This window comes from Astatotilapia calliptera, chromosome 18 (assembly GCF_900246225.1).
Source record: "Astatotilapia calliptera chromosome 18, fAstCal1.2, whole genome shotgun sequence".
Taxonomy (NCBI): domain Eukaryota; kingdom Metazoa; phylum Chordata; class Actinopteri; order Cichliformes; family Cichlidae; genus Astatotilapia; species Astatotilapia calliptera.
Window position 1 is genome coordinate 32,918,611 of NC_039319.1, and position 26,898 is coordinate 32,945,508.

General features: G+C 38.2%; 1 protein-coding gene across 1 annotated transcript in view; it reads left to right on the top strand.

Moving 5' to 3' along the window:
- Positions 1 to 26,898, top strand: part of tox (thymocyte selection-associated high mobility group box) — a 60,717-nt gene that overhangs the window by 15,131 nt on the left and 18,688 nt on the right. The window contains exons 2-4 of the mRNA XM_026148583.1: positions 13,687 to 13,752; positions 18,343 to 18,444; positions 25,446 to 25,730. Of these exons, the coding sequence (XP_026004368.1) occupies positions 13,687 to 13,752; positions 18,343 to 18,444; positions 25,446 to 25,730 (453 nt within the window). The remainder of the gene's footprint in view (positions 1 to 13,686; positions 13,753 to 18,342; positions 18,445 to 25,445; positions 25,731 to 26,898) is intronic.

A 26,898-nucleotide genomic window follows, 5' to 3' on the forward strand; every position in this document is an offset into this window, starting at 1 on the left:
TGGCTCTCTTTACTTTCTGTAGGTTGTTAGTAAGTATTGTGTTATGGCAGGTGATGCTGGATTGTTTGGTGACAAAGAAACCACATAGCAATAATCAGCTGCCTCTCCATATCACTTTATCTGACACTTTGACATCAATGTCCATCAATGGTCTTACTGCCTCTGGTTCAGATCCCGGGCTATTTTAAAGTAGAATAAGTTTAATTTGCTTCTTTACCTTCATATGCACCATTTTGGCATTAACCATCTTCATCCAACAGATGTCTTAAGAGTGCTTACTTAAAGGCTGCTGGCATCCCAGATCAGTAGCTTTTGAGATGGTTTATGTGCAGGTGGTTATGTGGACTCCCCATTTCACCACAAGTATGAGTTTTTCAAGAACTGGGTCACAGCCTCTGCTATTGCTTCCTAAAACTGGCTTTCAGCTTCCTTCTGAGGAAGTATCCGACCAATCTAGGGGTCCAGGACATACCATGAAAACAGTGAATTGACAAACTTGGGAGCGTCAAATCCTTGGGGTGAGCCAAGGCTTAATAATACAACATCACCAGTTAACAGACTCTTAGATGTCGACTGCAGGTTTTCATACAACCCCAAATTAACCCAACAAACATGCCGGCTTTTACCAAAGCCGACAGGTTATTTGTTAAAGCATTCTAAGTCACCTTGGGGGACTTTACATTATCATCATCATCACACCCTGTTCTCCTCAGGCTCAGGGTACGCCTGCAGGGAACATGCTCTGTGTTCATGTAATAATAAATCTGCTCCACATGAGCTGGCTGACTTAGCTTACTGTATATTGTAATTGCTGGCTCACAGCCATGTCATAAACAGACGATCCTCTCCACTGTGAAAAAGAATGCACTCCTCACCAAACCCTGATGGAAGTATTAGCATTTTTAAAGAACAATCGCTGTCACTCAGGATTACAAAAAATGAATTAATAGGGATTTGGCAGTGACTTTAAAATGACATATCAGCAGTATGAAAATGTGCTTCTGTGCACAGTGAGTGAGAACAGTGAGTGAGAACTAACCTGCTCTTTGAGTAACAAAGTGCTATGCTGGACTGCTAGAATGCTCTTGTCATATATCAGCAGTGCTGGGTATTTAAAAAGTTGTACAGTACCTCTACAATAGTCTTACTCCTATAGCACTCTCCAAAGTGTCGGCATTTCATCTAATTATCTATCAGAACATAACCAATCAATCTGTCCGTCCGTCTGTCCAAGTTGGCTGTCATACACGCTACTGAACATCATGCCAACCCCCCCCCCCCCCCCCCCCCCCCCGCACGATTGGGTGAGTTTCAGCACTGTTGCTTGTGTGCCGGTGTGTCTGAAAGTGTTTCAGTTGGTGGAATCATGGGGACAGGGTGGCGAGGGACTCCTGGTTGGTGGAGGGATGCCAAACGGAACAGACGGGCAGAGACAGTGCGCTGCCAGAAGGGACTAATTATCAGGATTTCATTTCCAAAACAAACATATTGCAATCAAATCACATACTGCATTCGTTGCTGCATTGTTCTGTGTGTGTGTGTACTGTATTAGTGACAATGACTTGGATCAATTGTCGTGGAAGAGATTGGATCAGTTCCCGAGGCATTATTCAAGAGCTGTTGCGGCCCGTATTTATTTTTTTTATTTTTTTTAGCACTCAGCTTTTGTTCCTGATCATACAATCATAACTGTTGCAGTGAACTGCTAATTACCATGGATAGATTGAAATAACTTTGTCACATTAGAAATGTGTAAACTTGTATCTGCTTTGACCCTGTTTCCTCTTCTCTTATAAACTATCTGAGACTTCAAACAAACTTTTCTGTGATTCTGCTGCTCGTCTCAGTGCATGGAGTGTGACGTGTCAGTGTCAATTTAATTCTCTCAGGAAAGGTCAGACTTTTTTCACAAAGGTGCTTGTTTATGATGGATTTTCATAAATGTTACTATCACAATGTAAACCTCAAGTCCTGCTGCAAGACAGTAAACGAAAACATAGCAAAAGTGAATGCACGCTCTGAAGTTCTTTCAGGTATTAAAATTTCTTGCAGTTATATAGGAAATGCTGGTCATGCCATGAGGAAATTGTGCATAACATCATTGTATAATTAGTTGTGTAACAAGTTAAAGCTGTGTAACTGTGGAAGCTTTCTGGTGATAAAACTGCAGACATTTAGGTGTGATCTGATTTACAGCCCCCCACAGCTCTAGAGTGACTTTCACTTCATAGTTTAGCAGTTTACTGTTTACTGCTGCCCAACACAATTACTGACATCTGTTACATTGACACACTTGGAGCAGGCCCTTAGTCCGACAGCATTTGTTGTTACTTCTGCCTCTTACAGTTATACCTGTGTCCCTGAGATGAACAGCTTAGAAACATCCACTTTCTATAACATCATACAAAACCAGTAGGGTAAAAAAGAAAACCTGTCTGGAATATCAGTGGGTCTGCTATTCGTGCTGTGGTTGTCCCGCGTCCTGCCTCCTGCATGTTCTATCATGGCATCTCCTTCACCTAAACCACAGTATTTCCAGCAGCGAGGACATCATCTAATGCTCCATCTTACAAAAGGCAAAACTTCACACGGTTTATTCTCCCAGCATTTGATGCATTTAAAAAAAGTTGTTTTTATGCATCACTGTTGGACATTAGTTTAACTCACTGGTTGAGCAGGTGGATGGCTTAAATACAGTGGCCAGAGTTCGAGTCCAACTTACAGCCTTTTGCTCTTGCTCTGTAAAAACAGCAGACTACTAAAGGCCACTATGCATTCTCTGCTCAGCACCAAACAGCAGTGTTTTTTTGTTTTTTTTTTAACAGTGAATAAAAAAACATTTCTCAATATCTTCTTCTCTTTTGGTCATTAGTAATGACACATAGCTATTAGACACAATAGACCTCTGTAAGTGCGTTTTTTGATCACAGGGTCTGCTGAGCTGAACGTTTGTTATCAAACAGGTCCGCCAGATCTTCTAGGATAATAACACATACCATTATCACTACAGTAGCTGATTAACATTAAGGAGGTAAAGAGTCAGAGGCCTTCTGGAGTTACGGTGGACCAGAAACAGAACAAAAAGAGAGTGCATATTGGGCTGACAAATTAACAGGTAACCACCAGCACACTTGCAGTTGAAAGTTTGTGTTGCTGGCTAACTGCTGGATGTGTACACAAGCACATTAATCTCATTATGTCAAAGTGATAGCCAGTTGTGTTGGTGTATTGAGTAATTTTGGCAAAGGCTTGAACTACACTTTAACGCTAAACTAACTTTTTTATGATCGTGCTAGATGGTGTAAAATCATAGACTGTATTTAAAGGATGGTTTTCAGATCTGAAATATGAAACTGATGCAGAAGTTTTGTTAAACAAGCATCCTTTGTAATTGCCAGTGGTGGGCAAATGTCCTGGTCTGATGTTATAGAAGTCTAAATAAGAGTGACTCTTTAGCTCACTTGATCTGTGGGCTCAGCAAATATTTTCCTAAAGACTGGATAGTCTGTTTTGAAGTCTTGTTGAACACAACATGGAGCAGATTTAAATGAAATGTGTATAACAGAATGCGTGACTTGTAAATCTTTTAAACTCATATATTGTATTCACAAAAATAAAGAAAACATTAATGAAAAATCCGACAAAGAAGACCTGGGACTGTTGAGGAGCTAGAATCCTGCATCAGACAAGAATAGGACAATACTCCTCTCAACTAGTCTCTTCTGTTCTGGAAGTTCAGACTGTTATTAGATGAAGAGGAAATGCTACAGTGGTAAACATGGCCCTCTCCCAACTTTTTTTGCTATCCAAGTGAAAATAACCTTGTTTTTTCTTTAAAAAGTACATTTTCTCACTTTAAACAGTTTGTTTTCTATGTTCATAAAATATGGGATTATGAGATTGGAAAATCATTGCATTTTGTCTGTATTTACATTTTAGACAGCACCCCAACATTTTGGGGATTTGGGGTTATATATAAAGTGTATAGCAAAAGATTTGTCCCCTTGTTTAACACCAAATTTGCCAAATGTGTTAATAGCCTTTTATTTGACTGCGTTGCCTTCGTAGACCTACTTGCCTGTGTTTTGCTAGTCGAAACAAGTAATTCTTGAATAAGAACCTGTGTTCAGGCTTTTGTTTGCTGGTGGTAAGACGCTGTAATTTACAGAAAATATATTAGAAACTCAAAAGACAGTTTGTCTCATGAGATTTATTCAGATTTTATACTTGGATTACTCTTAGCTCCAAATTTAAAAAAAGATTGCTGCTATTTACTGGCAGCATAATGGGGAAATGGCCACCACAGAGCCAGCATAAACACACAGAAGAATATGATTAAACAGCTGTTTCAAGAATGTAAAATTTCTCTTCACACTCAGGCACGCATATTTGAACGATATTTACATAAAAGTGCACACACACAGTCTAAATTTACAGTCAGGGTGAATACATTTAGCCAATAAAATTTGGTTTATATTGTTGTCGGGGTGACAAAGAAAAGACAGATAAACAATTGCAGAGCTGAACTATCATAGCTCCCCACACAAGCACGTACACACACACACACAAAATAAGTCTTCCTGTCCTTCTCCATCTATCTCTCTGTACACACTTGTATTTTGATTTATGTCTCCTGATGCAGTTCAGAGTGAGCTTAAATCTATTCACTCTGGTCCAGCCAAGTAGTTTCAACCTCCACCCAAAACCATGAGTGATAAATATGGTTACTTTGTCTTTGTGACACATTTAGTCAAAGATCTTCACAAGAAGAGGACATGTCATGTTTCCCACTCCAGCTTGAGCTCTGTGCAAAGAGTAAGTCGAATCCAACGCTGCAAACACGCTGAGCACAGATCGTTTGTTGTACACGCATCTGCAGTTTTTATTGCTGTTCTAACACCTAAAGCTATGCCGTGATCTCTTTAAGCTAAAATTTTACTTTATCCTAAAAATTAAGCTTTTTTTGGTTTTATGATTGGGGATTGATGATTCCTCACACTTAAGATGTTTTTCATTTGATTTTCAGACTCAAGTAGATTACAATATTGAGTGCGAATTAATGTAAAAAACCCCTGAATGAATTTCTGTAACCCTCACAAATGACTTCTTTTGATCTCGTTTACTACACATTTTATTTCTAACCTCTCCCCCTTTCTCTTCCACATTCTGCTCCCCTTTTTCTTGATGCACTGTATTCCACTGTATTCTTTTCCTTTGTCCTTGTCTGTCATCCTAATAGTCTCTCTCTCCCATTTCTCCCCCTTCCTCCGACCCTGACCCACTTAGCTGGCTGCTTGTTATTCAAACCTTTGCTTTACCCACACAAATACAGACTCACATACACAGAAATGAAGAAAGGGAGCAGCAGAGATGAGAGAGTGTGAGAGAGAGAGAGAGAGAGAGAGAGAGAGAGGCTTGAGAGGGGAGAGAGTAAGAGATAGGAATTTGGTTCGACTACAAACCTTGCCATCCTTTTTTGTTCTCTCAGTGGTAGGTTTGAGATGCACACTGATAACTTTTACAATCATTCCTGTTTTGTGGTACGACTACTGATAAGCCTATAAGTGTAAGAATGACTGATTTTTAACAGCAGAGTGAAATCGAAGACAAAACACCCCAAACAACACATTTCCACATAAAAGCCACACCGTGCTAATGAGGGTGCTTCCCAATCAGACTGACGCAGAGCTGCTGCCTCAGCCGTGAACTACTAAACCCCAAATTAGTTTTAAATACTAAATTAAACCTAGCTAGCTAGTCTTAATCAGGTACTTACGGTCGACAGGGTTTATAAAACTGATGATTTTATATCTACAGGGTATAACACATTACACTAGGTTGGTTGGTTACAGAAATGCCGCCCAGAGAAGGTCACAGGACATATAGACCATTCATTGTACTGCACATTAGGTCTGCGCCAGCAGAACACCATCTCCAGAATTGCCAGTATCTTGCTAGTTGGGACTATTTTTGCTCTTTTTTTCACCCCTTTTCTTTCTTTTCTCGCAATATATTGAAATGAATGTGTGTGTGAGGATCACAAAAAGCGATCCTTTAGAAAGTAGCAGAAAACAGAGAAACAGAGCTTGCTGTGATTAAGTGGTTAGCACAGCAAGATGGTTCCTGATCTGAATCCACTGGCCTCTCTGTGCCTGCATGAGTTCTCTGTTGGTACACTAGCTTTCTTCTAAAGTTCATAGAAATGCATGTTAGGTTAATTGGCTGTAGATGTGGTTGTGAGTGTGACTGGTTGTCTATCTCTCTAGCATCCGTCTCAAAATGTACCCTGCCTCTTGCCCTGGGCTGTAGCCCCACCGTGACCTTGGATTGGGGAAGTAGTAAGTTTTCTTTAAACAAAAACACTATTGCAATGCTAATAATAAGAAACACAGACTTTTGTCTCAAGCTTGTCTCAAACTTATGACTTAAACTTTGCCAACCTGACACCTAATTTGCTACAAATTAGCTGCTATAATACCCGTACCCCCCACCCTAAACTGGCTAAGTAGTTAAGAAAATTGATGGATGGATTTTTAATATAGAGTTTAAAGTAATTTTGTTTGCAGAGACACTAGTTTCTCCCCTCTGCTCCATGTTTCACCCTGTGTGTATGTGGTGCATAAACACAGACTGTATATGGATGGAGAGAGGAACAGAGCGATCGTATCTCACATCATCAACTGAAAAGGATGATATAAGGTCGGTTGGTTTATGGAGAATATAACCCAACTGACTGTATGTTAATTTTGTTGGAGAAAATCCAGTAACCAGCTTGTTGCCCAAAAAAGTAATGGTTTCAAGTTGTGACTTTTTTCTTTTAATTTATATGAATGTTTACAATGGTCATACAACAGTACTGTAAACTGTAGCCATCTGCAGTGGGGATGATGTCAACTCTCTGACATAATGTCTTTAGGAAATTAACAATAAATGGCAGCCCAGCTATCAACCAGCTCATTAGTAACCTAAACAGATGAGCTGTGTTTTTGCTGAGATTGAGTATGTTGCACTGCTAATCAGCATTTGTGACTTTTTGCCCTCAAACATAATTGTGGTTTAGGGTTGTAACAATTCATCAAGTAATTTGAATAATTTGATTGTAAAAAATTCTCGACACACATTCTTTGCCTCAATGTTTCTTTTAAGGCACGATTCTGCAGCAGATGTTTTAAATGATGTAAACAAAGAGCGTTTCACCCTCATTTGACGACTAAGAGGCGGAGCCATTATTGAATGAAAGAAAATATGTTTCTAGCTTCCAAAACAGCAGCGCTGTTCCTGTGATCAGCATTAAAACCTTTACTGGGAAAAAGCTGGTGGGAGTCCTTCATCAAAGCACCTGATCAACAAACTCAGGCGTGAATAAAAGCAAACTTTGTAGCTGCTCCATCCACCACCGTTTGTTTTACACAGAAAAAATCGGCAGTAAGCCTCCAGAAGTTGTAATAAAATATGCAGATGAACTGTTATCTTAGTCTGATACATGTTTAAATTATACAGCCTAATGACGGCCGACAGCAGCCGTCCTATCTTACATGGAAGCCGTACCTGCAGCAAACGGGTGCGTCTAAAGGGGGGGATGGGGTGTACTAGACCTTATTAATTTCAAGGCTTTCGTAACTTTTTTAGATTGAAAGTGAAATCATATAAAATACTGTAATAATTCAACTGCATTAATATTTAAAAATATAAAAAATTCACAAGCCAATAAAAATGAGCCAACAACCTGAAGGTTGTTAAGTAGGCCACTGAATGATTATTAATATTAAATATTGCCTACACCATCATACGATCTGTTTTCAGCAGCACAAAAACATGCCACCTATTAATTTCAGAAAGCCTTCCAAGAAGACAGAGTAAGGGTAACATTTTTATGTCTTGCTTTAGATGATTATCTTTTTTTAAATTTGACTTTGATCTTTTAATGTACTTGAAATTATTTATATATTTTTGCATGTAAGAAAATGTTTTCTTTAAAAATTTAATTTCAACATATAATCAAAAGGTTGGATTTTTTTTTTTGACAGATGTTATATGCAGTTAAACTTGTAAACATTGGTTTTCATTTTAGAAATTGCAATGAGCAGTTCATTCTGAAAAAACAGTGTTTTTTTTCTCTTTTGAATATTTATTATTGCTCATTAATAAGACAAAAGTATTTTTTACACAATTACTCGATTAATCAATGGAATAATCAGTAGATTACTCAATTACTTAAATAGTCCACAGCCGCAGCCTTATTGTGGTTAATGAATTGAAATGTGCAATCAGTAATAGTCTCTACAAACGTAATGATACTAGTGAAATCAAGAAATATTTGTCCTTGGTAATGTCGACGGCAAACCACCACCTAATGGTACCTTGGTCAAATAAATGTTAGTGTTTAGGTTGAGGCTGCATCTTTTCAACACGGTTGCTGAGCGAATAAGCACAAATTCAAGTCATTGAAAGCAACTGAGATCTCTGTCGGTCCTTCTGACTTAATGAAAAGCCTAATAGATTCCACTCTGCCTCCCAGACTGAGCGCCCGTTGAAAAGAAATCATCACCATTTCGCTTTTTTTCACCTCTCTGCCCTCATTCTTTCTCATCTCCTCTCTTCTCATGGTACTTACTGTAGGTTGAGAGCTGTATTTGTCCTTTAGATAGCAAGAACACATTAGCCACTTGGCTTAGCATGTATAAATGAGTATTTGTACCCTGGTTTGTAAATGTGGGTCTTGAAATTTTTCATGTTTTTTATGTAAAGTTCAGGAATTGATGAATTGTTATTTATGATTTGCATAGGGTAAGTGTGCATGGCATTAACACCACAATTTACAGTCTTAAGGCACCAGCATCAGGCTGAGGTTAGATCATACGTCAAAGCAGGTGGTTAAGATAAGAGCTGAGGCAGGTGCTCACATTGGTTGTGCTCGTGTGAGGGATATTACGCTGCCGCAAGACTAGAGGAACCTTCTTAAATGAATGCAAGCGGCACCTGAAGTGGAAATTATAAACGTGGATGAATTTGTCAGCTGATCAGTGGAAAGTAGCGCAGACTGTATTGTCAAGCTGTTGCTATACATCCTCCCAATAATAAATTATACTGATGCGAAAAAGTATTTTTGTTTTTTAAGTATTTGTATCCTTACACACTTGGCAACATACATCAGTTATGGTTAACTAACAATTGTTTTTGTTATCAGAGCAAATATATTTACTAATACTTGGCTAATAATAGCGGTTTGAAATAGCAGCCATACTCCTCCTTAAACTATTTTGTATGCAGATATATTTTAACCTATATTAGTTTGTTTTCCACTTTGTTTAATGAGATAAAGAAAGAATCAAATGTAGTAACAAATGGTAAACTTGTCAGTCATCAGTCTTGATCCATGATGGTTTTTTGCATGTTGCTATTTGTGTATATTTCTGAAGGGCTTCCCTGTAGTTTTTGTGTGTGTGCCTGTGAGATGTCATATATTCAGGTCAAAGGTAAATGGAAGAAGCTAGGTTAGCAGTGAAGTCAGCAGGTCTGCTTGTTTCTTTTTGTCCTCTGATTTTTCTGGGAAACCCACACAGAGAGAGAATGGCGAGGAGAGAGATGCAAATCTCACCTTTCCTGTAATTGTTATGTTTTTTTGAGGACGTGTTCCTTGTAAGGCATTAAAAATTAACTGTTAATTCTACCAGGCAACAAGCAACACTGTTCTTTGACTTTCTGTTGACTCTGTAAACCTACACCTCATTTGCATAATACCCAGCAGCTGGCAAATGGATAGAGCAGCTACACCTGTCTGTCCACCTGTCACCTGTGTGTGTATGTGTGTGCGTGTGTGTTAGTCTACAAGAAACAGTGCTTTGCTTTTACCCACCTGTTCAAATGTTGTTCTTCTGTTTGTGTTTGTCAACCAAGACAATGATTATCTACCAAGGATACCATGATTGATTTGAATATGGTTTCTGGATTCAAATACTGTTTTGTTTAGTCCCATGAGTTGTGTAGGCTTTTATTAGTAATAGTCACTGCTGTTTTACACTAAAGCAGTAGCAGTCAGTACCTTTATACCATAATAAAAGTACAGCACACCTAGCCTAGTCTGGCTTTACAAAAATGTGTGAACAAATGTGTTGTTCTAAAGAGCTCAAAGAATTGAAGTGTAGTATTGTAAATAGGAGGCCACTGTTGTCAGTTTGTGAAATTTCTTCCCTCTTAGTAGGGCTGGGCCATATCATACCGTCCACGGTAATACCAGTATAATGTTGGGCAACAATAAAAAAATGAAATATCGTGATAGAATATGGGTAAAACGCACATGCGCAGTGCCTTTGTTTTCATAAAGTTGTGGAGTTGTAAAGTATTTTGTCTAGTGTCAACTAAATAATGTAGCTTCATGGGCAGTGTAGTCTGTGCTGTGGGGAGAATGGACTGCCATACCCGTTATGTGTCTGTGAGCGCGAGGTGGGAGAAAAAGGAGAGTGGAAAAGTACGAATTGTCACCGACCAGAAACGGGAAGTGGAAGCATGTAAATATAACAATAACCACTGCAGCCAAAAAGAGTGCCTGACGAGCCCAGTTGTAAGTCAGCTATCAAGACTCGACTGTTCGTGTTTTCCTCCGAAACAATAAGCTCCGTTGCAGCAGCCTTTCAACGCCTCTCTCTGTCTCGTGCTAGCAAAGTTGACCCAGACAACAAAGTAAAGCTAGTTTTCGGCTACGAGCCCGACACAGAACCCAACGTATTAGCCAGAGGTCCCTTTACTACAGTTTGGAGCCGCGGACCTGTTTTATATACGCCTGGAATAGTTTTCAGGGATTGCTGCAAAAAGTGCAGCCTTACCTAATGTCCACCCTACTGTTACTCATTTTATATTAAAATTAAAAAATCTAGTTTGTATTGGTATCGCAAGTAGCCTTCAGTAATAGTAATAAATCACACAGCAATAGTACATTCATGTAGTTGTAAAAAGCTTGACAATATATTAAGTAGAGCTGGGCGATATGAGATTTTTTCATATCACGATATGTTTTTTTCATTTCAGGCGATAACGATATCTATCACGATATAAGCCAAATAACTATATTTGTAAGATTTAAATGTGCCGTTGCTCACAAGTAAAATGTGAAATAATCAGCAGCTTGTTTTGATTTAAATATTTATTTCCCATAATAAGTTCAACAGGGTAGATGTACTTAAGGAACATGAGACTTTTTCAGATAAATAAAGGCAAATATTGCAAACTACACAAAAGGCAGCCGCTAAAGCGTTTAAGTTTCAAAATAGAACAAACGAAACAGACTAAATTGTCAATTCCACTTAGAAACAAAATATTAATTCTAAAAATAAATCTTAGTTTGTTTTACAGAAGAACAGACAAAACTGACTAACTTTTGTCAATATCAAATAAACTGAGAACTAAAAGGAAATTCTCAATCTCTCCTTGTTGTATAGCTGAGCTTTTCAAACAGTTTTAACAGTTACTTTAGTCTGACAAAAGCCGAATGACGAATTAGCGCTTCCAGTCAGAGACTGAGGCTACGTCCACACGTACACGGGTATTTTTGAAAACGGAGATTTTCCGTTTTCGTTTTAAAAAATAATCCCGTCCACACATAAAGGCAGAAATGAAGGAAAACGCTGCTATGAACATGCCAAAGCAGCAGGTGACGCTAGATTCCTAACCGTGCAGAAATGTTGGCCAATCAGAAGTCTAGAAGCCTCGGTGGGAAAAAGTAAACAAAGCTGGGGCATAGAAGCAGAACCGAGTCGTATGTGTGGACGGACAGTAACTGTGTGTATATGTAAGCATTTAAACACTGCAGAGAGTAGAATTAACAGTAACAGTATTGTAGAAATTCATTTCACCGAAACAATAACGTGGCGCACAGTGTGACGCATGCACCAGTTTATTGTATTTCCAGACTTGCTTTCGGCACAATTTACAGTGCACGCTACTCTATTTTTTGTCAGACTTGAAATAGCCGAAATACCTTCACACTACGGAACTTCTATGGCTCTTCCGTTCGACAATCTCTCCGGCGTTGGAACCATCATCTGTTTTCTCTTCGGTCACGCTCGGTTGATTTTTCTAGTCAGCACACTCATTTCCTCCATTACGCGCTGGCTCCATTACCCGCTGGCTGCTTCCCAAACAAACCCACGTGCGGCTTGGCACTTGTGCTGTATGTAACAAGTCACGCGACGTGACGCTGCAGCTGTGATTGGTTCGGCTCTGCGCTACTTAATTTAGAGGACAAGAGCGGCGAGGTCTATCGCGATAGCTTAATTTCTCTATCGAGTAAAAGTTATATCGCGATACATATCGTTATCGTTCTATCGCCCAGCTCTAATATTAAGTAATCTAAAGTATTCAGAATACGTTACTCTCATTGAGTAACGTATTCTGAATACGTTACAAAATACATTTTGGGGCACAATTAATGTAGCACCATCCACGTGCTATATTGCTAGTTGTTAAGTGTAGTTGCACGTTTAGAGCAGCTGAGCTATTTGTATGTAGCTCTGCACACAGGAAGAGAGAGGCACCATGGAGTTTATTACCCGCTTCCAACATGAAGACAAACTAATCTGTATATATAGCAGCAGGAGAACAGAAATCATATTTAACCTTATTTACATGGAACAGTGAATGACTGTTAACTTGCCGACTTAAGTGTTTAGATATCAAATGAACAGATGAAGCAGATAAACAAAATACAAGAGAAAATTTCATATAAATCATTATTTTGCATGTTGATAAAAAAAAAAGGTTAACTGGAACAGTAGGCTAATAGAGACCATAGCAGTTAATGAATTTAGTTTTTTATCACATGAATAGACCTGCTGGGGGAGTCAACCTAGTCTATAAATACACTGCCAGAAACATGTATTTAATGAGCAATTATAATTATCTTCTTCACTATGAATGTCTTTGAACATTAAATGCAGTTAAAATGAAAAACAAATAGAATACTGAAATGTAAAAACCATCTTGTAGACTGTTTTTCTTCTAGTGGCTTGCCTGTGACATGCAGTGACATTAAAACCCTTTGTTCTTTACTGCTGTCTGTGATGTAGGACAAATAAAAGCTATTGTGAAAGAAAGGGCTTCACAGGAGGAAGTGTTGTGCAGATAAGAGAGAGAAATAAGGAAGTAAAAGGCCCTGCATACAAATAGGATGCTCTGTGTAAATATAATGTTTTATTCTCATAGTATATGAGTTGCCCTGATATAAAGTATAGAGTAATATTTCCTGTTGTGAAAGTTATGTAACGTGCTTTAACAAATGTCAGTCACACAGTGACTTAAAATGGCAGGATCAAAATTCTAGATTCAGCATATCAAATTTGCAAACAACAAATACTAATATCTGTCATTCTGAAAATGTCAAATTCTGAAATAATAGGGTTGTTTTATGGTGACTGGCAAAGACAGTCACTGTTAAATCACCTCATCTCTGCTTGTGTATGATGGACATGGACAGTAATAAAACAGAAGTGTGTTTACGGCCCTCTTACTCAGGCAGGTTGCAGGATTTTCAATGTCTGAAGAAGATGGCAAACAGATAGTTGACTGGCAGCCAGCCAGCAATCTGCTACCTCCATCTTTACTTATTGTGTCCTTGCCGGCTCTCCGTTATATGTTTGCTGTGTTTGATTATGGTTTGTTGACATTGTTGCTCTTGCTTTTTGTTCTCTCCAGCTGGATGGGGACACCATGTTCCTGGGTATGCCAGAACCAGGCCTTGACTTCGCCTCAACCAATCAGGTGTGTGTTTATGAGACTGTGTGTGTGCGTTCATTTGTGTGTAGAGACAGAGTGTGCCCTGTGAAGTTGTTTGTTTGACTTTCTGCTTTCAAATCACACTGAGCTGTTCTCTAAATTCCTTTTAAAAGTATGTCAGCAGTAATGTTGGATGTTCCATATTTTATTGAATATGGTTACTAATGAGAAACCGTAATCAGAACGCATAGAGTGCATTTTGAGAAAGTTGCAGCTTCTCTGACGTGCAGCCAAATTATCTTGGGGATATCTTGCACCATGGATCAGTGTAACATGGTGACTTCATGGGATGAGTGTTCCCTTTTTTCTAAAATCATGCAGTGTGGTTGTCATTTATCCGGAGTAAACAAAGGCAGCAGGTGTGTGTGTACCGGTTTAGACATCGTTGTGGGGATCAAAAATTGGAAGTTTACTATACTTGTGGGGACCAACAGCCTTTATGGAGACCAAAATCCCGGTACACACAAGTTGGAAGGCATTTTTGAGACTCCAAATATGGTTTTAGTGTCAGGGTTACCATAAGGTTATGGATAAGTTTAGGGTAGGGGTTAGGGTTAGGCATTCATTTTTGATGGTTAGGGTAAGGGGCTAGGAAAAGCATTATGTCAATGAGATGTCCCCACAAGGATACGACTACACACACACGTGTGTGTGTGTGTGTGTGTGTGTGTGTGTGTGTGTGTGTGTGTGTGTGTGTATTGGGGGAGTTCGATACAGCATAGTATTACAATGTATGTAGCAATGCAGGGATATCAAATATTGATATTTTATTAAATAAATAAAAATGATCTGGGAATATAACAAATGCGCTAATCTTACATACTAAAATCCTGAGATAACGTTAGACAAGCAAACTTACATTAATTTGACTCCACTGAAAACTCAAATTCATATATGTGATTTTAGACAGTTTATCACAGTTAATTGCTGTATTATCAGAAATGGACTGCATGTACTTGCCAACTTGACCCCATTCAGTTTCTCACTGACATCAAACTAACTGTCTTATGACGACATTTATGGCAGATTTTATTGACGGTGTCTGAGAATACTATTTTGGAGTTTAAAAAAAATGAAGTGAGATAACTTTATGTTGTTATGTAAGTCAGATTTGTCTAAGTTTAACTTTCAGGACATAATTTGCAGTTGAAAAATGGTGATAGATTGCAATACATGTTATTGCAATACTTACCATATCACAAATTTTAAAAATCCCAATAATACTGCATTGTGAGTCAGGGTTGCAGCTATCGATTATTTAAGTAATCGAGTAATCTATCAATTGTCTTATTAATGAGCAATAATAAATATTCAAAAGAGAAGAAACACTGGTGTTTCAGAATGAACTGCTCATTGGTTTCCATTTTAGAGATTACAGTGTTTTATAATTGTATACAACGTGTAAAAACAAACAAACAAACAAAAACAACACTTTCATTGTATTTATCATTTTACATTTATTAATGTATCAAAATAATTTTTTTACTTCAAAAATATGTAAATAATCTCAAGTACATTAAAAGATCAGATTTAAATAAAATAAGATAAATGCAATCTAAACTGCAGCATGCAGAAATGTAGCTTTACTATGTGATCTTGGAAGGTTTTCTGACATTAATAGGAGGAGTGCGTGCATGTGTGCTCGTGTGTGTGTGTCACTGTTTGAATATACATAAGTTGGGTAGATTAGTTTACTAAGAGGGGGAAGTAGAGATTTAGGGATTAGTTTGAAAAACCAATGAGACAAAGCAAGTCGTATCACCTGTATTCAAAGTTGTTATAAGGGAACTCGTGATGCAGACTACTTTGTAAACAGCTGCACTTTACACAGCATGGCATCACGGGAGAAGAGAAAAAGGCCTCATATATATATATATATATATATATATATATATATATATATATATATATATGTATGCAGTTTTCTCACTACGCTCTCTTTGTAAATACCAACGGTATGTTTCTTTACGCCAAAACCCAAATTGCACTGGCACAGCACCCCTATAGAAAAATTATTTTAATCAACTAATTGTCACTGTCAATCAGAAGTATTTGCTGGTAATCTTAAATGTGGGAATAATTGTTTTTCTTTGTCTTCTGTGATACAAACTTCAAATCCTTGAGTTTTAGATTTGTGGGGGGAAAAAGCGCTATGAAGGGTCTGCTTTCATTTAAATTTCAACTTACCTGAAAATATGGTCATGAAAAATGGGAAAATTTCCACTAGAGAACAATTGTTCATTATATAAAGTGAGATCAACATAGTAAACATCAGCTGTTACAAGATAACTTAGCAACAGCCCTAGAACAGTACACTGCACAGACTACACAGCAAGTGGGTGTTGCTGCTTTTGAAAGTACACTTCAAGCTCCTAAGGGAAGCCTAAGATGTGTGTTTGTTAGTGCAGAATTACCTCACCACCAAGCAAAGCCTATATTAATAAGATGCACTACTATAGATACATTATTCATAGAGTACAATATAGAGAATATTGTGCAGTAAAGAAATACATGATTTGATGTTTTATTCATAGTGTTTTGCCATAAGAAGATGGGGAGTTGTGTGTGTGGAATAAGAATTTATGGCTTTATTATTGAATCACCACTGCCTTTATAAAGGCAGGTTGTTGTGATGAATGGAACCAATTTCAGTCAAGTCTGACCCTCATCCTTGTCATTTTTGGAAATGTTAATGGAGTGGCAGTAATGTTAGTGTATTAATGCAGAAACAGGGAGAAAGACAGGTGAATCAGTGCTTTGGAAGGCATAAAAATAATACGTGTAGGTTTGCAGTCTAAAGGTATTGTGATTTTTTTTTTTTCTACAGAAAATTCTACATGAAAGAATTGGTAATGTAAAGAATTGGTAACGGTAAAAAAAAGTAAAGGTGACTAATTGTTGAATTCATTTCACTGATTAGCCTATGAAATAAATTCATAGACTAATCAACTAGTATGGGTAAGACAAGACATCGATGCAGAAATATAATGCGTTGGCTTCCTGTTCCGCTTTACAAAATCACTGTAATGTGATGCCATCTAATTATGGACACTGCAGTGATGAGGAAAGCGAGGATGGTGTTTACCATCACATGCTTATATTTATTGTAGAAAACTTTAAATAATGTGAAAATTGACACTCTTCAAACATTAATTGGTCTGGAATCTCATGCCCATGGGAATTTTTTTTTGTACATCATTCATGCGTATACAAAACGTTTTTGTGTAAGAGAGTAGCTGTATAATGATTAGTAACTGCAACTTGATTTCTGAATTTAGAAATCTTCACATTACTGCTTTACAGACAAATGCACCCAGCACTGATTTAAGAGTTACATTCTGATTCCTACAGTAGTTAGTCTAACAGGAACAAAACACTCAGAAAACACGCACTGGTCAAACATTATCTGTTCTATCTTAATGTAGCTGCGAGCCATTTGAAGCTGTCTCAGTAACCAAATGGTATTTTAAATGCCTCTGACATGTGTGGAACTTTGTGCTCTCTATGACCTTTCACATGTACATTGTCTTCTTTTGATGCAGGTTAAAGTTCACATACATGCTGTTAATACTTCCACGCAGTGCAGCAGAATTTTATGAGAAGTCATCTGACCCTCTTTTCCATATTGCTGGTTTACAACATCATGGAACAGATGATTATATATATATCATCTGATAATGGTGCTAGGTGTTAAACCCCCCCCCCCCCAAAACAAAACAAAAGAAAACTCACTTTAAACCTCATGGTAGTGCTAGAGGAAAAGTCAGGGCATCAGCAAAGTCATGAAGATTCGTGGGCTGATACAGAATATCAAGCATAACAGCACAGAGGCAAATAAAAGGGTGGGAAAAACTAAACTGCTGAGTGAAGTAAATGTACCAGTATGATACAAGAAGTACAATTTATAGAAAAACTGACCTGCAAATCCAAGAGTATGGAGGATGTATTCGAGAAAAGATGGATTTATATCATGAAAATAACTTTCTTTACAGTATGTGATAATGTGAACATGTTTTTATCCAATAACAAATTAGTTTTTGGTCGGTGGTTGTTGTGTTAGCAGGAGAGTTTGAAATGTGAGTGCATAGAAATGAATCACAGCAGCACAGTGGTGTTAAAAAGAACGTGGTGATCGCCACATTTACTCAAAGTGACTAGCCTGTTTGTAGCACTGTGTCACAATGATGTTTTTATGTGTTTGTCTCGGTCTCATTGCAGCTGTGCAGCACCGGGTAACCTTTTCTTATCGGGGATTAGCTGTGGAGGAAACAAACAAGCAATTTATTTACAGCTTCTCTTTCTCTCTTTCTGCTCCTTCTATCACCTCGGTATCATTGCAGCCCAACTTTCACATAAAGCAAAGCAATATTAGCCATTTATAAAGACAGAACTTTACTTGTGTTTTCCTCTGTATGAGTGAAAACTTGATCTCTCTCTCTCTCTCTCTCTCTGTCTCTGTGTGTGTCTCTTGCTTTCTCCTTGCTGCTTTTCATGACCTTTTGATTTGACCTCTGACCTCCCTCTGACCTCTGGGCCCATTTGAATTTGTATTTGTCTTTGTGATTCTTCCCACAGTTTCGTGTGCCACATCCCCCTCACCCTCTCAGCAAGGTGACACCACCCTCGCAGCACTGGAGGAGAGACGCACACATGGCCGAAACACATCGCCTGCCCTGGGTGAATGTTCATACAGACACACACCTCTACATGCACAAAACCAAACACTTCCAGGTGTCCACAGAAAACTGTACCAAGTAAAAGCATTGACTGCAGATTATTTGGAATTTAGCATTTCACATCTGTAACGCTTGCGCAAAATCAGATGAGAATTTATGCAGCTGAAGTGTTGGTATCATTGCAGCACTATCTCTTTGTCAAAGCCTGCAATACCCAGAATTCAACTGGAGTTGCACATTATGCTTACAGCAACTAAGTTAGGTGGAAGGCATTTGCCCCAATTTCTAGTAAACTCACGCCCAGATTGAAGTCAGTTTGAATTTTTAGACTTCACTTGTACATGATATTTATTTTATTAAACGAACAGACTGACCAGAAATTGGTGAGTTCCCAAACTGTGACGCTTTGGCTTACACTAGCCAACCTTGTGGGAAAAGTCATTCTAATCATTTAAACCTTAATGCACACCTGATCTCTGGGATCAATATGTTTGCACCTACAGTTGTACATTGATGCTGCTTATTTTTATTTTCCATGTCTGATGGTGGTGCAGTTAAGTATGACTTAACAGCCTCTAATCATAGTATTAGTCAAAGGTCATTAATTGTGGTTAAACCATGCACTTTGTACGTTGTATTGTGCGTATTTTGACCTGGTTTAAGGAAAAATCAGCTTTTATTCATCATATGAGGTATATAGTCATAATATATATTTACTGATGCAGCAAGATATGGTTTAGTGAGTGCATCTGAGACAAAAACAACAAAAACAGTCTCTGTACATCTCGTATAATTTAGCTTTCATGTGCTTTCATGAAAATCTGAGCTGTGTATCATACAAAAGAGGTTTGATGTTTATTATTAGATAGCTTTAACCTTGACCTTTAGGTTTTGTCTGTTCAGTTTACACAACAAACACTATAATCAAAGAGTCTGACAGATTTGTTTTCTTGTCTTTTTTACCTTTGTTAGTTCATGGTTTTATTCATTTATTTATTTATTTATTACATTTTATTTTAAGATATCAGTTTGTTTCCAGTAAAACTCGTCAACATATCTTCATGCAACATTTCTCTTCAGTCTGTGTTTTGCAGTGTGGGAAATCATGATGTATCAGTGAATTACAAATTTAATATGTCAGTGGAAGATATGTCGGGGCACCAAGTCTTCCAAAATCTAAAAAACACTTTTGTTTCGATGTTCTTTGCTTTGTCTGTTTCTCTTTCTCTTAAACAAGCTCCCACGTTTTATCAGGAAGACAACTGACTGAGAAATTCAGCATTCATAAAACCATACTGTAGCTTCTGTGTGAGTGTGTTTACATCCAGCTCTCAGAGGATACAGTCAGTGTATGTGTATCTCTTCAGTTTACTCTGCACAATCAATTTAAACATCATCTTTCTACAAGCACTATTTTTTTTTATGAAGACACAGGAAAGAATCACAGCACAGTGGAATCATTTTCTGTAAATCCCCACCCACGTACACCAGGGCTTTATGCATCGCACACTGCTGTATAGCTGCTGTAACAGCTGGCCACTAGTGGACATTAAAAAACTCTAATTACCACCCCACCATGTGTCAGTAGAATTTTAATTCTATGATTTTTGGCCTTCAGTGATAATGAATAAGGGATAAAATTAGATTTTCATTTTAAACCTGGTGCACTTTCACCTCTATCTAAAAGCCCAAATTCACTCACTGTTTGTCTCCGGATCATCAAGGGTCTTGTCTGGTCCAGTTTTGGCTGTATGTGTTTGAGGTGTTGGTTGGCTGTTGACCGACTATCTGTGTGACTACTGTGCATGTATGCAAGGGCAACAGGTAATCCACCATGGCCCTAATCACCCCACTCTAGAGACTGTAGGCCACCAAAGACTTGCAGGAAGCAACTGCTCCAGCTGCATAATTGGCTTTACAGTGAAACAGCCATTAATCGGAGTCTGATTTCTTATGAGACCTTGATATATGACCTTGTGTCCCCCACCACCTTCACCTTCTATTTCTACCATTTATTTGTTTTTCATGTTAATTAGGCTACATTTAAAGTTCAAGGCAATCAACTGTTAAAAGGCACATTTTGTAAAGTTCATTAACGACATGATTGTTAAGTAAATGAATAACTGTAGTAAAATAATCATGATTATATTTTTATTTTGCTATAATCCATCAGTCCTAGAACAGGTCTTATGAAGGATAAATCCCGTTTTTAAAACTTTTGGTTCAAACTATCATCAAAGGACAGAGACAACACTGAGTGTCTACAGTCGTCTGTAAAACATAGTTGTGGTTTGGGGCTTCATTCCAGCGAGTGCTTTTGCAGATCTTGTCAATATTGATGAAATAATGATTGCATGTACCATCAGATTTGGATGCACCATGGAATACAATCTGGAAAGTGTCTGATTGACAATAACTTCATTTTTCAGCAGGACAATGATCTGAAAAAACACACAGCCAATGGAATAAAAGCGTACCTGGATAGATTACCATCAGTTAAGAACTGACATCCCCTGGAACCAGACCTTAACATTATTGATATAACATGTATAACATTATCTTGACGGAGAACAGAACAGCCAAAGAAGAGCTTTTGGAAAGAAAGCTTGCCTAAGATCAGAATCTGTGCTGAAGAATAAAAGTGGTCATACTGAATATTGACTTTTAAGCAACTCACAGTATTGTAAATTTAAGAAATTTCTAACTGAATGCCCATTGGATACTTCACAAATCAGCAACCTGTCTGCAGCAGATGTATTTGATAACCTCCTTCTGTAAATGCTGGCAACATATTACTCACAATCATATGTGCTTTTTTTTAATTTTATGAAATCGACATGCATTTGTAACACGAACACTACATGTGGGAAAGGACTTAATCCTGACTACATTAGTCTTTCTAGGAGCTCCCATTGCACAAGGAACAGTCTATTGTACTACCAACATGAATGGAAGAGAGAAGGAGAAGAATAATTTATGCAGAAGTTGAAGGAATGACAGAGTTGGAGAGGGAGGGAGAGAGGCAGACAGACAAGCAGTATAATTTATGCACAGCTCAGAGCTCAACAGTGTAACAGTGATCCAAGAAAACGGACCATTCGGCTTGATGGTTGCCCGATAAACCCAATACGCTTGTAGGGCTATGTAGTTGGTCACACAGGTTTTAGTAAAATTACTGCACTAGATCAAGTTTTACTTAATGGTTTGGTATGTAAAGTTTTGTTTTATTTTAATGTAGAAGTGTCACGTACTCTCGCAACTTTAACAACATTCTTGCAAGATTTAGCTATTTTTCCCTTGTGGGTTATTTTTAAAAAGAAATCACCTCACAAAAGTCCACAGACAGCATAGGCAAGAACTGCTTTCAGAAATCGAGACACACCTTAGTCAGGTGAGACTGATGATAAAATGATAACATAATGCCTCCCGAAACTGTTATAGTTGTGCCATTTATAATTAAGCTATAGTTGAACTGCACTTGACCACACATGCACTGTAAACAATAAAATGGGTGTGGGGCTGATCACAGACAAGATGTGGGAAATGTACTATTTGTGAAATGTTGTTAAAACATAGAATATAATGATATTCATCGTAAGCAGAGTGTAAGCTGTGGAGAACCATGAATAGTTTGAAAAGTTGCAGAGAAACAGATGGATGAGTACAACAGTGAAAATGAGTGGTACATTTCTTTAATTAGATGCTAAAGTTACATGTTGGTTGTTGATCCTCTTTAACAATAATTAAAGGCTAACATTTCAGATTAAATTACTAAGTCACAGAACATTAACAGTGCAGTTGATTTGCATTATGTGAGGTACTGTATCCTGTTATATGTCATTACTGATCTTTCATTTATTCAGTTATTTATCATTTATTTTCATTTTCACATTTCCCTAAATTATCTTCCAATTGTCTCTCGTCTATAGAGCCCGATTATTTTCATTTTGGCTTCACAGATTTACTGTTTCTGACCAGATTTTGGTCAATTAAAACATTGTTGTCCATAATTTTATTTAATGAAATAGCTTGGTAACATTTCAGTATGGCTAGCGACTGTGTTTGTTGTTTTAGTACAGTTTACTGAAAACTGAATTGCATTTATTTTGGGACTATTCAGAGTTGTGCTCTAGATTGTATTTACAGCAACAGGACAGAGCCAAAATAAGTATCAGAGAATAAATGGCGTCTCTATTCAATCATGCAAATCTTCAATCCATATTCAACATTTTGATGCTCCTTTAAAGTGCAATTCCCCTTTGGGATTAATAAAACACTCTTTCTATATGCAGCATTTATCTATTTCGCTTCCACCGTATGACACATTGCTTGACTTAATTGCTTTTGCACTGTTTAGAATGTGCAAAAGCATCTTAAAATATGCCCCTGGCACCTCAAACTTTGCTACTCGTGTAAGAAGTTGATAAGTACTCAGGCTGTGAAGTTATGAAAAGACACAGTCAAGACAGCGTTGGTAATGCCAGTGCTGGTGCTACCTCGTAGCCCTTCTAAGCTGATACTGGGATTACATGACACACCCATAAAGACTTATTTAACAAACCTGTTTTGTAGATTGACTGTTGAATTGCAGCCAAATCAAAGTAGTTTTAAATTTGCCTAAAACTGAAAGATGTGAGAGGGAGCGATGCATATCTGCTGTGTTCTGTGACCCAGTGCAGCAGTTTGACTCACTGATGTGAGTTAGCTTTTGTTAGTCTGCACAACAAGCTTCAGGGCATATAATATCAGTTGTTGGTTATTAATAAAATATAGAGAACATGAGCACAAAATGAAGGGAAATGAAAGTATTTTTTTCAATTTGTTGATCATTTTGTTTTATTTTTATATCTTGTTTCCTAAATATTAAATTGAAGCGGAAACTTATAAGTGGAACCGTGTTTTAGCACGGTGGCAGTGAGTTCCACAGTGAACCTATACTGTATAACTCATCGTTTAGTTCACAAGTCATGCAACTTGTAACTCAACACTGCATGGGGTTTGAGATAGAGCAGAAAAGAGTGAGAGATGAAATGGAAATTGAGGATGAGATTAGGAGAGAGAGCAAAAGAGGGGTGGAAGGAGAGGGATGGTGAGAGATGAAGAGCAAAAAAGTAAGAGATGGAGAGACTGGTGTGGCTAGCCAAGCAGAAAAGACTGTCAGTCTCTATAAAAGATCTCCTCTGTCAGATTAGTATGAGAGGGCTTCTCTAACACTGCCTCTCTCCCTCTCTTTATCTCTCACTCCTCTTGCATGATTCTCTCACTCATTTCCCTCTTCATGTCTCCCTCTCATGTGTCTTTGCTCTCAGCATAATTTGTTATGATATGGGGACTGCTCCTGTTTTTGTTTTGTTTTTTGGTATGTCAGATTAGCACCTTTGTATTTTTTACACACAAAAACCTGCCTGTGTCTATTCTCTCAGGCAAAATGGGCTTGTACATATAAATTACTGTATTGTTGTGTCACTGAATGAGCAAGTATTTGTTCACGAGGCTTTTCTTTCAAGACGGGGAATATCATTAGCGATAATTAGTCTATGATACAAGCTGTGGCTGACGAAGACAGACTGCATGACACAATACGGAGCTGTAGACTGGAGTCTGAGGAAACAATGGTGTGTAGTTTTTCCACTCGCAGTCATTTAATAACTCTGACAGTAATGTTTTATGACTCTTGTACTCCTATAGACCTCTATGCAATTATTATTGATTTTCTTTAAGTTGTGCACTCTGCTAAAAGCAACATAGCCCAGTCACTTCAAGTTTTAAGTGTTGCCCATCATGTTATGTCAGCTACTCCACACCTGACTTTAACATCCATAACATTTCAGAAAGCTCATAGCAATGTTTGTTTGTTTAATAAGATAATATTAAGAAGCACTAAAACCATGAATTTCAGCATTTCTGGTAAATCAGCTGATCTCAGCACCAGCCCACAATAGCTGATGGTTTAGTTTATACCCTCCAGCGATCATATCCCGTATTTGCAAGCCACATGGATGCCCACATCTGTTCAAAGTACAGTGTAGATTCAACACTCTAAGGAAACAACGATGGATGGTTGGACTTTTTCCAACACCAATGAAGTGCCCATGAGGCAACAGCAATGTACATTGGCTTAATAAAATTAGAAGTCTAGTTGGCATTAAATAAATGCCTACTTCCCATCACCCCAGCCTCTGAGCCTGGTTCTGTCAGAGGCTGATTCCTATTAAAAGTAATAATAATAATAATAATGGGTTGCATTTATACAGCGCTTTTCGAGACCCCCAAAGCGCTTTACAATTCCACTATTCATTCACACACTGGTGAAGGCAAGCTACAGTTGTAGCCACAGCTGCCCTGGGGCAGACTGACAGAAGCGAGGCTGCCATATCGCGCCATCGGCCCCTCTGGCCAACATCAGTAGGCGGCAGGTGAAGTGTCTTGCCCATGGACACAACGACTGAGACTGTCCGAGCCGGGGGTTTGAACCGGCAACCTTCCGATTACAAGACGAACTACCAACTCTTGAGCCGCGATCGGAAAAAGTGAGGTTTTCCTTCCTGCTGATGCCAATAGCTTTTTCGTAGGGGGGCTTCTTGCCCCCTACGAGCAAAGGGGCAGGACGCTTGTTAGTTCAGGTCAGCCATGAAGTCAAAATCTGATATCATACCAGCAGTCATGAGCTGATGGTGATTTAGCTTTTACACATGTAAGGTGTGCTGTTTAAGCTACTTTACCCTGCCCAATGTTACTGCATACATGCAAGCTTCTTTGCAACCCACCTCCACTGCAGCTTCTATTTTGATGCAATCTTTGTCATGTCTGTTGTCACGGATACCTGCTCTGTTCTGTGCTGGGATCTTGCAGCTGCTCTTTCCGTCTCGTACTTTCCATGTGTGACAGAACAAGGAATCCCTGAGCAGAACCATGTTGCTAATGATGACTCAATATTTTATTGAATACAGTGACCCTGACTAAACTGTATTTGTTTATTTTCATTGTCCTGTCTGTCTTTAGTCATACCCAGTCAGTGGTTTGGGCGATGATGATTTCAACATTCCACCCATCACTCCTCCTACCCTGCCAGATCACATGGTACCCCCTCACCTCCCCCACAACTCCCCGTCTGGACCGTATCACTCTCTGGACCCTCCCTCCAATTCAGCTCCACACCACCCCTACCAGTTGCAGGGCATGGATTTGCCCAGCATGCCTGGTAACCAGGATGGGGCCACTATGTTGAGCCAAGATGGAAGCACATTCAGCCGGGATGGTGGCCCAATGACTAGCACTCTGTCTGTGGTAAGTGGTTCCAAATAAGTCACTGTGTATACACCTGGCATTTATGCTTTACTAGTAGGGAAATACAATTTCAAAGATGGATTTACGAATATAAATACCAGAGTAGCTTTACATGATTCATTTCAAAATCGCCCCTTTACATTTGATGCGAGACCTTGGTGCAGGCACTTTAAGCCAGTTTTGTTCTAATTGGTGTCTACTCACAAACACAAGGTTTGTATGGCTCTTCTTGTGGTTTGTACACACAAGTTCAGATGGAATCAAAAAATGCAGACCTACGCAAAATCAGTCTGAGTAGACTTTTTTTTTCTTTTTCTTTTTTTGGCTGAAGTCTGAGTTCTGTGACTTTACACTGAGGGTTCTGCACACACAAAGCAGGGAGTCAATGTTAAAGGAAAGTCACAATTTGCTGTAACATTGGCCTTAGTACGATGATAGGAACCTATTTGAATTAAAGAATTTAGTGTTTGTTTTTTACTCTTTCCAATTTTATGTCCTTGTGTAGTGTATTTAAGTTATTTTTCAATTCAATTACATTTTTGTAGATTTTTATTTTTTTCTCTCTGATACAAAATCTTTTTTTTCTTTTGACATGTTAGATGGTATTTTACTGTAAAACATATAATCCTCAGCATGGATACAACAGTTCCCTTGTTAGTTGTTATGTATTTACCTTGGAAAAACTGACTGAACTTTTGTTCCAACAACATCTCACATTAAAAGTGAGGTACACACTACATTTGCCCTAGATGAACAGTCATCATCTCGTTCCACTTACCATCAAATCATGCTTGATTAAAAGCATAAACATAATTCACATGATTAAAATCAATTAAATGATAAGAAAATGGATTTTGGATATTTAAATTTTATGTTACTATATATGTGTGTGTGTGTGTGTGTGTGTGTGTGTGTGTGTGTGTGTGTGTGTGTGTGTGTGTAATGTGCTGAAAATGTTTAAAAAGCACACAATGAGGTCACATTACCATGTTTGATGTTGAAAAGTATATGCACACACTCAGATGTAGATTCTCTTTTCATTCACGTATAGTTCGATACCGGGTTTGACAGCACTTAATGAACAAAATATGTTGTGTGGGTGACTAAATTCGGTAATGTGCGGTTGATTGGGTTGGGTGATCAGAGTTTACAGGAACACGACGCATAC